The sequence below is a fragment of the Primulina huaijiensis genome, chromosome 2 (genome assembly GCF_012295235.1).
Source record: "Primulina huaijiensis isolate GDHJ02 chromosome 2, ASM1229523v2, whole genome shotgun sequence".
Lineage (NCBI taxonomy): Eukaryota > Viridiplantae > Streptophyta > Magnoliopsida > Lamiales > Gesneriaceae > Primulina > Primulina huaijiensis.
This window is the reverse complement of record NC_133307.1, coordinates 18846682-18859394: the sequence shown is the minus strand read 5'-3', so window position 1 is coordinate 18859394 and position 12713 is coordinate 18846682. Positions and strand designations below refer to the sequence as shown.

Below are 12713 nucleotides of genomic sequence, written 5' to 3'. Positions count from 1 at the left end.
CGAAATTTGGGAGTCTGCACACAACAACCCTCCACTTTTCTCCGACTCAAATAAAATCTCATTAAAGTCCCCTCCAACTACCTAGGGTAACATACAAAGTTCGTGAATCCCTGCTAGTCTTTGTAGAAGTTTCCAAGATTGATTAAGAAGGGTCACCCTAGGATTACCATAGAAGCCCGTAAAACGCCATTGAAATGAACCATCCTTCACTATGCAATCAATATGGCCCGCTGAATAAGATTTGATGATCACTGAAAGAGGTTCCCGCCACAATAATATCAAACCACCCCTGCTCTGCTGACTGTCTACGACAAAGATACCAGTATATTGAAGCCAACCAGACCACCACTTACATTGAGAAGCTGACAACTTTGATTCGCAAATAAAAAATAAATATGGGTTTCTTACGACGATGAGCCGTTTAAATTCAAGGATTGCACGTGGGTTCCCAAGCCCCCATGCATTCCACACCAAGCAACTCATTGGATTTTGAGGGACTGTATCGCAATCACCGTTGGAATTTGTATTTTTGTTGTTCCAGAAATCGTCGATTTTCGTGCTCGTTTTGAACCCTCCACTGAATCTACTTGTGTATGCATGTCACGTTTTCCTTTGTCCTTGTGGGGAGGACTCTCAGCATTATCGGTGCTAAATTTTGATTTGTCTCTAGCCAAGCGTTTCCACTGTTTCCTGTGAGGTTCTGTATTGGTATGCACTTCTTGAGACACATAAATTTCCTTATCTGGACATAACTCCATCACCCTGTTCTCAGGATGCAATTCATACAGAAGATTCTCAGGTTGCAAGACAATAGTCTAACACTAAGTTATCATCCGTCACACTTTTGTCTCGGGATGAATCGGTACTATCATGTTTCACATCTGTTCCGGACCTAATAATAATATCTTTTGATCCTTCCTTTTGAGAATCCCCAGTAGGTGAGCCACTACTGTAGTTAGTATTGGATTTTGAGGGGTTTACTTTCTTTTCTCAAGAAAAAGACGATGCTTTAAGCCAATTACCAAATTTAAGAGTATAACCATTTTCCTCCTGGATATCGCTGTCTCTTTGAACGTGGTCAAGCTTACCACACGACAATTAAAATGACTTTTCGCAGCGCGCAAATTCCTTTTCTACGGCGCACATTGCACGCTGCACAACTGCAAGTTGTTTAAAGTTCAAGATTATCCACGGCGCACATGTGCATGCCGCGGATACTGTTATCCGTGGCGTACATGTGCACGCCATTAATACTATTATCGATAGCGAGCGCACGCACGTTGCGGATAATATTATCTGCAGCGTGCAATGTACGCCATTAATATTCATATCCGTAACATGTAAACAAATTCTACATCGTTCGTTTGCAAGTCGATAAAATCAAATTCGTTAAAAAAATCAATCGAATGGACAAAAACGATAAACAAAAATTTTACAAAAAATTTAGTGCAACTTTAAGTTTAATTAACACAAAATTGATAAAAGTCATTGTTTTTCAGTATATCAAACAGAAAGTCTGAAAATCCAAAGCAAGATACGGAATCTGTAACAACGAGCTGGTACATATATAACAATGATTAAACTTTCAATACACACAAATCAGTAGAATATTTATCAATCACACAATACTATACATTTAGATAACCATGCGACCGTGCTTCCTATCGCGTCCACGAGAAACTGCATTTCATCATTTGGTCGAATTAGGTCCACCTTCTCCACAAAAACCTTATCAACCCAAACTTTCCAACAATATCTACCAAGAACAACATGATGCACTTTTGTGTTTGGATCTGTGGATGCAATTCGACCTTCTGCAACAACTAATTCATCAGCACACCAATGAAGCACCTTACATTTAGTATTAGCACGGATATCTCCAAGACTCACATTCCTCAAATTTGACTGTAAATAAACAATGAAAAGTTATTGATTCAACCATGTTTATTTTTGTAACGATTTTGCGGTTTAAAAATACATAATTTAAATATAATTACCTGAGAAACGTTATCAAAATTACCATTTTTCTTGGCACCAATTTCGATATCATCATTACTACCAACTTCATTCTCAATACCGCTACCAATGTCACCACTAACAACCTAATTTTACAATCAAATCGTGTCAAGCGATGTAATCATGATAATTCAAAAGCATTTAAGTGTGTATATATACCAAACATATTTTTTATATGTTGTTTACTTACTAACCTGTTCTTGCTGATTTTGTTGATTCGTACTTTGTAAAAACATGGAACTCATTTGTTACATTTCTAGCTGATTTTGTTGCATTTGTTGTTGAAAGCTTTGTACCATAGTTTGAAGTTGTTGAACAGTTCCATTTTGTTTCACAGAAGCTCCAACTTTTGATGGTGTAACTCTGAAGCCCATTCCGCGCACTCTACCCCGAGCTTCCTTTTCAAACACAAGGCTAATTGCATCATCAACAATGTTAGTTGTGTTTTGAGATTCAGGTGTACATTCTTGTATTTCTTTCTGCAAAAAAAAATTTATGAGCAAACACGATAAAACTGAGAAAGGGATTTCAAATAACAAAGAATTTACATTATCAGAAGTAGAAGCAGCTCTAAGCATTTCACTTGAACTAAATTATAATGGTTTTACAAATGGAGTAGTGTTCAAATTTTCTTATTGGAAAACAGATGAATCTTTCACACATAACTGCTGATAAAAATAATAATAACAGCAGCTCGTGACCTTCAATGCATAATTTACACGCAACAATACTATGGCAACTTGTGGTACTTTGTAATTTTCTTTCAACAAGCTGTGGAGCTAATGTTTCCTTTCATCTAAATGGCAACCTACATCTATTAGTTGTGTTTAATATTTTAAAAATTGTTTGGAAAATTGTGCTTAATATTTTAAAAATAAAATATTTATTTTATTATCATTTTCTCTCCAACAGCTTGAGTACTAGGCTCCCCATTTTATTTCTTGTGACCGTCAATCCAAACTTGAGATCTCGTAATTTTCGTATCTGACGGGATTCTCTTTTCCTTTAATATAAAAATATATACAAAATCGTTAGAACATAATTCAAGAAGTATATATCATTATTAATTACATAAATTATAAAAAATAAAAAAATTTACCATAATGTGAGTCAAACGAGCATAACCTCTCAGGCTCATTGTGTGAATGTGATCTTGTTTTTTTCTCATCGCTCTAAATCTTTCACTCTTTTCCTGAGATTAGTTAAAATCGCATAATCAAACTGTTCAAAAGATTAAAACTTAGTAGTCTCTTGCCCCACCAAAGCAACACAACCAAAATATGAGGATTCAAGGAAATTCAATACATTATAGCTCATTTGTATCAAGATTTTAAGTTTAAGATGAAAGTCCCGATCAAAATAGAAAACTGAATAATAATTTAGATTGAAAAGCATAACTATATAATTAAATCGCAAGATCAAAATGCACTTAATAAATAATCAATAAAATCATCGAATCATTATACAAAACTAAAAAAGAAAGAAAATGGTGCCTAAAGAACGGCAAGAAGGCCAGATGTCCTGTGTGTGGCAAATAATGTATGTGACAAGCAGTTTCTTCGGGGCAACAGCACAATACATTAACCACAAAGATCTAAATAGCACCAACAAATTGAAAGGTAAAGCAAATGTACTAAGTGACCATAAAAGAGTCCAGAAAAATTCTTAATTGAAAGTTAGGCGATAATATCCTTTGTACAAACAAGTCCCACCGATTTTGTTCCATAAATTCAGGCTTCAAAAGATCGAGATCTCGTGAAGCCAGTCGACTTGTATTAGCTTCTCGTACAAGTATTTGCAATTTACATTTCCTATCACGCCACAATTTAGCCAACTTTCAAAAAAGTGATTTCTTTTCACAATCCTCAACTTTGTAAGTCAGTTGTACATTAAATAACAAGAAAATATGTCTACATTTTGTTATGAAAATGGAAATGAAAAATTAAGTAACTAAATATATTACCTGAAGACAGCTCCACATCCTATCCTTCACTTCTTTGCTTATGTCATTCCATCCATCTAATGTATAAGGCACAAATTCTTTTATCATGCAACCTAGGAAAGATGCGTACTTCACTGAATTATCTCCAACCGGCTGTCCAAACTCATTACGCTCCAGCTCTTTACACTTGTCTTGGCCACTAACCATTTTCAACTTTGATGCACCCCGTCATTTTTTCTTATATGTTTTCTCATCATCAATTGGTTCTTTACCATGCAAATCATGTGATGAATTAGCAGAATTGTTAGAATCCATTCTCGATAACCTATTAGATATATTTTCCTGTAAAATGGAAAAAAGATACATTGAAATATACTAGTGTGCTTAAGTAAAATAAAACAAGATTTAATGTCTCACCTGAATTTCATCTATAGATACTTTGCTACATTTTTTGACCATTTTGCTCATCTTTTGAATGTTATTTAATGACATGATAAACATGTAATATGACATGATTCATCACTGAAAATAAACAAGCAAACAAATATATTTAAACACTAAATAAATAGTTATGTAACTTTAGAAAAACATGAATCAATCAAAATAAATAACTATAAAATCTATTGCTGAAAATTTCAGTCATGTCTCAGTCACATCGATTTCTTCACACTCATTACTTGAGTACGGTTCTTTCTCAGTACTGTTAATCTCATGTAGGGGCACATCAAGAGGTGTTGATGACGTATAAGCATCTTCTTCAAGCACATTTATGTTATGAATACCCTGAGGCGGCGCTTTTAGCAACACATACCAATTTGTTTCATCATTGTCCCTGGAATAGAATACTTGCTTTGCTTGTGATGCTAAAATGAAAGGATCACTTTCAAAAGTTTTTAGTCTTTGGTGTAAGTTGACCAGTATAAAACCATATTCAATTTTGATTCCAGTTCCAGGATTGGCCCAATCACACCTAAAAACAAGCACTTTGAAAGAATAGTAGTCTAGCAAGACAATATCTCGTATAACCCCATAGTATGATAGTCTTCCTACTGTATGTGAATTGTCATTAGCATTAGATTGACAAACAGTATCGGCTTCAATTGAAACACCACTATCTTGTGTCGACCTTCCAACATCAATTTTGTGGAACCGATGTCCATTTACAATATATCCCGTATAAGATGTAACATGCTTTCTTGGAACATGTGATAGCCATTGAATTCGGTCTGAAGAGTTAACATGATCCTGTTTTCATAATCATTCAGCAAATGTTTCCATATGTTGCTTTTGTAACAACGTTTCATTACTTCAGAAACGATGATCTGTTTGTTTAAGCTCGTCAATGTGCATCCTAATTAAAATCATTGAATGAAGATGTTATAATACACAAGATATGTAATAATCAAGACTAACAGTATGAAACTAACTACACTCACTGTAAGTAAGTTTCAACTTCTACAGTATTGAACAACATATCAATGTGCAGCTTGTAACACGCGATCCTCGAAAATCTTTTCTTTCCCTTTAGAAATTGGGCGACATTCTAATAATCCATATTCCAAATCATCATTCCTATTAAAAAGAACACCAATACTATAAGCATTTTTTATATAAGCACTACAAAATTCCATTCGTTCTTCTACGAGGTAACAGTCAGCTATACAACCTTCTGGTCATGCCCGATTCTTCACATACCCTTTTAGTATTTTCATAAATCTAAATCACAAAGAAAAATTCACATGAAAGAAGTGTTGATAGCAAAATCTAAATCTTTTTATAATATAAAATTTGTCAAAAAGATTAATAATTACTTAATACCTTTCAAATGGATACATCCAACGGAATTGGACTGGCCCACACAAGAGAGCCTCTCTTGCTAAATTAATTGTCAAGTGAACCGAGATGGTAAAGAAAGCGTGTGGAAAATACCTTTCCAACATGCATAGAATTTCAGCAATATTCTCCTCGAGTTGTTTTAAAAGGTTCCTGTCTAATACTCTTTGACGTAATTCATTGTAAAATGCACCCAACAGAAATATAGCATTGCGTGGACTTTTCAGTAGAAGATCTCTCAATGCTACTGATAGCAATTGTTGCATCAGAACATGACAATCATGAGATTTCATCCCAATAAGCTTACAATCTTTTACAAAAACACAATTACCAATATTTGAGCTATACCCATCGGGTAACTTTATTTTCTTCAACCTAGAGCAAAATACATCCATTTTTTTTAGACAGTGTGTACGGAGCAGCAGGTAAATGATATTTATTTTCTCCTTTTTCTTGAGGATGTAATTCTTGTCTAATTTTTAAGTGTACCAAATCTTTGCGAGCATTCACACCATCTTTGGATTTTTTCTTCAAGTTTAACAATGTGCCTATGATATTCTCGCAGACAATTTTTTTCAACATGCATCACATCTAAGTAATGACATAGCAGGAGGCCCTAAAGGTAACCATCAACAAGTTTCATAGTGTTAGTTCAGAATATTTCTAACAATTTAGGAACAAAAAATAAAAAAATTTGCAAAAGCTAATGAATAGAGTGCAAAATAACTTACACTCCAATATCGCAAATCGAAAAAAATCGAATTTTTCTTCCACCTTTGAACTGGTTTTTGTACCTCTTTTGAACTATTCTGCTTCTTCTTCTTTTTCCTCAAAGTGTTGACAGTCTCACCTTTTTGCTTTTTACCCCAGTCATTTTCAATATCTTTCAATGCATCGGTAATTTCTAACACATTCAAAGGTCTAGGTTTCCCTTTACTATCTTTTTTCCTATTAAACCACTTCTTTTTCTGACGAAATAGATGATTAGGAGCAAGAAATCTTTTGTGACCTAAGTATGCAAACTTTCTACTATACTTAAGTCACATAGAACATATGTCTTCACCACATATTGGGAAACCAAGTTTCTCTTTTGTGGCACATCCAGCTAGGTTTCCATAAGCTGGAAAATCATTGATTGTCCACATCAAAATAGCCTTCAGATTGAACATTGACTTGCTAAATGCATCATACGCCTCCACATCGGTGTCCCACAATTCCTTCAAATACTCCACAAGGGGTTCCAAGTATACATCTATATCATTCCCCGGTTGCTTTGGACCTGGAATCAGTAATGTCAGCATAATATTTTCCTTTGTCATGCACAACAATGGAGGAAGGTTATAATTGACCAAAATAACTGACCAGCAACTATATCTGGAACTAAGGTCACCAAAAGGGTTGAATCCATCTGTTACAAGACCAAGGCGAAGATTTCTAGGATCTGATGTAAAATCAGACCACTTATGATCTATTGTATCCCAAGCTACCGAATCAACTGGATGACGCATCATATGATCTTGACTTTTGTGTTTGGAGTTCCAAATCAACTCTTCAGCTTTTTCTTTTGATTTAAACATCCTTTTCATTCTTGGTATCACTGAAAAATACCGTAGGACCTTTTCAGGAACTCTTTTACAAACTTTGTTGGTGACTTTGTTTATCTTCCATCTTGAAGATCCACACTTTGGACACGAGTCCAGATCTTGAAGCTCCTTTATAAATAGACAACAATCATTTGGGCAAGCATGAATCTTAAGGAGTTTCTGGAAGTTTGTTGTTTTCTGGAAGCAAGTCACCTAAAATCTTAATGAGCTCATTGAAACTATTGTCTGTGTGACCATTAGTAGACTTGTAATTGTATAGTGTGACGACTGCCGAAAACTTTGTGTAAGATGTACAACCAGGGAAAAGAGGAGTTTCCGCATCTTTTAATAAATCATCAAACTCATAATCCTTTGCCTCAGATATAGTGTGTCCAACCTCTTCTTCCGGCAAAAAAACATCCTTATATAAGTGATATGCCTCTCTACTTTCATTCTCTTTCTGAAATCTTCCTGAACTACCTTCAGCTTGAGATTGTGAGTTATAAGTTTCACCATGGAAGACCCAAATAGTGTAAGAAGGATCGAACCCCTTAATAATTAAATGGTCGTAAACTTCTTATTTTACAATGCTTGCAAGGACATAAGCTTACTTCACGTGTTTTTGCATAGTTCCTAGCTTGTATTATAAATTTTTTTACCTCTTCTTCATACTCGGGTACAAGCCTAGAAGGCAGATGCATTCATTCCTTATCCATCTCGTGAACAAACCTTTTTCATTTGTATGAAATAATTATGAAATTTTATCAATACACACACACACACATATATACACGATGATAATTTAATTTATATGATATAATTACTTAGGTGTCAGATGTTATCCCAAATTTTCTTTCCCAAAATATTCCCAACATTTTTATAAGAAAACACCACATAATAAATAAAAAAAACTTAAATACAAAAAACTTATTCGTACATCATTATATTTTAAACAAATAAAAATCATGTGTCAAAGTAGTATTTACCATCCATGTCAAAATAATACACACAATTAATATTTATACCTGCATACAGATTGAGCACACTTCAGAACTCCAGCAGTGTTAGCTAATCCAAGCAATACCCCCTGTATAAGTAAGTGTTCATAGTATTACAAGAATGGCGACTCACTGACTATGAATAGTATTGCTCAAGTTAGATCTAGGAATATATATATTAAAGAAAGATAAAGACAATGAAAAACTACTTAAACATATAATATCAAGTTCCTTTTATCATAACACTGATTCTCACATTTTAAAATCTTAAATGAAAATACAAACTTCATATGCGTAAAAAGTTTAATAAATAATTGGAAGTATTTGGTATTTTAAGTATGTTCGGAAAACATTGTGAGAAATCTGACGGATGTATGTGCTGTGAAATCTCGAGTGTCAGATGAAACAAAGCCTCGAGTGATTGCGATTTCCATTTTCGAAATAAAATTTATTCATCTTCTAACTCTACAATATGTGCCCTCCTTTTAGCTGCTTTCTTCCTGATAAAGATGCCCCACCTCATTACCTGAAACTTGATCCAACGAGAAGCCACATTAAGTTTCTGAAAAAATCAAGAAATAGAAGTGTTATTGAAAGAATAAAGGTTAAAGCCAGCCTTCTTCATCTGGCAAGGAATCACAACCTTTGACAGCAAAGTATACCCTGCTGAAACATCAATAAGAGGTTCAAATCAACAGAAAATTCGACAAAAGCAAGTCTGGAAAACAGTAAACTCTAGATTTTCGTTCACCACAGTGTGTTTGAATCCAAAAATTGGGTATAGAATGAGTATAAAGTTCAAACATGTCGGAACTTTTCAAGTCCGCAATCTTGATTTTGATGTTAACAAAACTTATTATTTTGTTATTAATAATTCAACTTAAGTGTGCAGAAGCTAGGATCAGTTTTGAGGAATCTAAATCGCAAACTGAAGACTCAACTGTTCGCACAAACTGAATCAGGCAAACTGATATGTCAAATGAGCAGTTCAGCTGATCGTCCAGTTGATAGGTGGATCAGCAGGAGACCCTCAGAAGTCTGACCAGCCGAAGGAGTGTTCAACTGATAAAGAATCCCAGCTGAACGAGAGTGGAATCAGTTCAAATGACAAGTCAACTGATTTCATCAGCCCAACTGAAGATCAGTTCAGCTGACTAGTTCACAGCGTCAGTTAAGAATCTTTCAGTTGTAGATGAAGACAAAACTTATTCAGTGGATTCCAGCTATACAAAAAGGTACAAAGTGATTGTCCAGTCAAAGGACAATAATGGACGTTGCATCAGAGCATTAAAGACAAACATTCCAGAAGGACAACCGTAAAGTCGAGACATAAAGTCCAAGGAGCAAATTCAAGATGCAACAGATACATTAATTGAGTATCACTGTACAATCAGTTTCTCGTCTATATAAAGAGAAGATCAGTGAATACAATACAATACAATACAACACAATAACATATACACACACAGATAGAATCAGAGAGAGTGTGGTAAAAAGAAAAGGCACGCTTATTTTCTTATCAGCTTTCAAGAAGCACTCAGCCCAGAAGGACACTTCATCGTGTTATCAACTTAGATTAGGAGCATTTTTCCCTCAGCAGGTGAGAACACCTTTCGGGTTGTTTTCAGATATCAGTTCTCACACACACACCACCACCCAAAACACAGTTTTGCAGAAAGACGTTAAACTTGTTTATGTAATCTTTCTCACATAGATATTAAAGAAGTGAATACAATACAACACAACCTTCAGTCTAGACTAAGAGTTCAGTTAGGCAGTGTGTAATTCCTAAGCTCGGTGGGTTTGTACAAGTAGTTATATAAATCAAATTCTTCTAGTGGATCCTACCCGAGGTGGTAGAAGGAGTGACGTAATAGCAGTTGAAGTATCCGAACATCCATAAACATATCTTGTGTATTTAACTGATTAACTGTTGTTTTCAATCTGATTTGATCAGTTAGAGCATCCTTCAGTTTAGTTCTTACCATAACTGAACTGATATATACGACAACTGATCCCCTGCTTTTCAGTTATTCAGTTTACATAAGTTAAAATATTTTATAATATAACAGTCTTATTCACGAAAGATTACTTTGAGTTTCTTCCGCTTGGTTTTAAACCAAACTCGATTTAATTCATCGGTGTTAACATTCTTAGAACACGATCTATTGCAGCTCATTGGAGAATATTTTGTTTGAAGCATCTTCGAAGGTGCTAGTACAAACGAACGATCCTTCAAAACCTTTATACCAAGTCAGAATACTTCTTGCACAAATGTCAACATTCAGCTACCAGAAGGGAAAAAATAGACAAAACAAATACAATAAAGTAACCGAACCTTCTCCGTGCTCATGAGTATGACATTACACATATTGTAATATAAGGCAAGCAAAAATTACAATAAAGCAACTGAACCTTCTCCTAACCAACACGTCTAAATTTGCAACCAGCCGAAATTCATCAAAATGCTGCATACTAAACAGTCGATAGATGTATTCAACCCCAAATTCAGACGGAAAATGATCACCATTTTTTTAAATCCTGATAACATTTCAATATCAATTACAGAATCGTGCAAGGATGGTCGCTTACCTTTCAGAATAGGGCATTTGTTGACTGAAATCAACACTAACAGGCAGAGGCGGCGTCGGTGAGGAGGACACGGAAAAGATGGCGGAAAGTTAGAGGCGATTGTTCCTAAATATTACATAATCGTGCAAGGAAGGTCGCTTACCTTTCATATTAGGGCATCTGATGAATTAAATCAACAGTAGAGACAGAGGCGACGCTGGTGAGGAGGGGGTGGCAGCGAAGATGGCGGGAAGTTAGAGGCGGCGAAGGGTTTTGGCAAAGAGAAAGTGGCGCATAGAAAAGAAGGAAAAAAACGGGGCATGGGAATAAAAATTACGCGAAATGAAATGGGCGCCTATTTTTCGCAGCGTGTAATAATATGCATGTCCTAAATAATAATATTGAGAGCATGCGATTAATGTACGTCGCTAATATTTAGACACAATTTTTTAAAATTTTTTTTTACTATTAACAATGCATATAAACATGCACACTGTTAATACTACTATTAACGGTGTGTCTTTATTGTGTGCTGTTAATAGTGCGTTACGAAAAGCTATTTTTGTTGTAGTGACATTTAAAGCAAAATTTGGGTAGCTTTTCATAAACAATAATGATAAAAATATTATAAATGGAATTTTTAAAAAAAACTATGAATAAAAGAGTTTTCGGTTTTGCAATATGTTCCAATTTAGGTAGCTAGTTATTACAAAATCTAATAAAAAATTTATTTCTAGAAGTTTTAGATTTTATTATGACCTCTAGATCTTTTGCATATAAATTATTTAGTATAATTTTTTTAATATATGCAAATGTTATTGGTATAAAATAAAGAAAACTTTTCTCCTGAGACGGCCTCGCGAATCTATATTTGTGAGATGAGTTGACTCGATATATATTGCTCTGAATAGTAATACTTTTAACATAAAAATTAATATTTTTCATAAGGATCGGGTCGAAGATCCATCTCACAAAATTGACCTGTTAGAACGTCGCATATGAGTTTTTGTGCAAAATAAATTAAAAATTTGGGGAAACAACATTTCATATCCTATTAAAGAGTATCTCTTATGTAAGACGGTCACACGTATTTATATTCATAAAAATTTTCAACCTGATACATATTTGAAACGAAAAGTAATAATTTTTGCAGAACTCAAATTTAATATGGAAGGTGTTTTCGAAATATTCATATTTTTTTTTCAAAAAATACTCTGGACACATTTATCCCATTTTTCAAGGGTTTTATTTAATTTTTAAAAACATAGTTTTGAAATACCACTTGAGATCGAGGGCTTGACCCAATGGTTTCACCGTTATTCCCCAAGTATTGACTCAAGTTCGAGTCTTCCCCATCCCTAAATTAGGATATAAAAAAAATTTTAATACCACTTATTTGAAATTGAGATTTTTAAGTTTTTTAAAATTTTCACATTCATGTTAAACATAATTCGATCTTAAAAATCAAATAAAATATTTANTAATAATAAAAAAATTTATACACACGCATCGCGTGTGCATAGTGACTAGTTATTATATTAAGTGTGAGGACATAATAATAACTACCTAAAGAGGATATCAACTTTTTTTTTCAATTTTACCTTTATATGATATTAATATTACACTTTTGTTTTTTGTTTTTTGTTTTTTGTTTTTGTTTTAATTTCAACACACACTTTTATTTTTATTTCAACAATTCAAATATCAATTTAGTCTCTACATAATTTGTTAAATTTCACATTAGTCCATTAATAATAATAAAAAAAAATT

At 34.0% G+C, this 12713-nt stretch overlaps 1 protein-coding gene across 1 annotated transcript; it reads right to left on the bottom strand.

Annotated features, from left to right (window-relative positions):
- Positions 1 to 1253: 1253 nt before the first annotated feature.
- Positions 1254 to 11271, bottom strand: LOC140967834 (uncharacterized). The gene is made up of 9 exons (XM_073428609.1): positions 10965 to 11271; positions 8899 to 9038; positions 8400 to 8461; positions 4376 to 4928; positions 3980 to 4300; positions 3116 to 3208; positions 2313 to 2495; positions 1998 to 2102; positions 1254 to 1905 (listed from the first exon to the last, which is right to left on the bottom strand). Exons 5-9 carry the CDS (start codon positions 4163 to 4165, stop codon positions 1615 to 1617), a joined length of 858 nt encoding a protein of 285 aa, XP_073284710.1. The 5' UTR covers positions 4166 to 4300; positions 4376 to 4928; positions 8400 to 8461; positions 8899 to 9038; positions 10965 to 11271; the 3' UTR covers positions 1254 to 1614.
- Positions 11272 to 12713: the final 1442 nt, after the last annotated feature.

What these genes read in the sequence shown, in the direction of transcription:
- LOC140967834 (XM_073428609.1), bottom strand. Translation starts at nt 4,165, where the DNA reads ATGGTTAGTGGCCAAGACAAGTGTAAAGAGCTGGAGCGTAATGAGTTT. An exon ending in TTCAACAACTTCAAACTATG is followed by an intron (nt 2,103 to 2,312) that starts GTACAAAGCTTT and finishes TTGTAAAATTAG; the next exon opens with GTTGTTAGTGGTGACATTGG. An exon ending in ATTTTGATAACGTTTCTCAG is followed by an intron (nt 1,906 to 1,997) that starts GTAATTATATTT and finishes GTTTATTTACAG; the next exon opens with TCAAATTTGAGGAATGTGAG.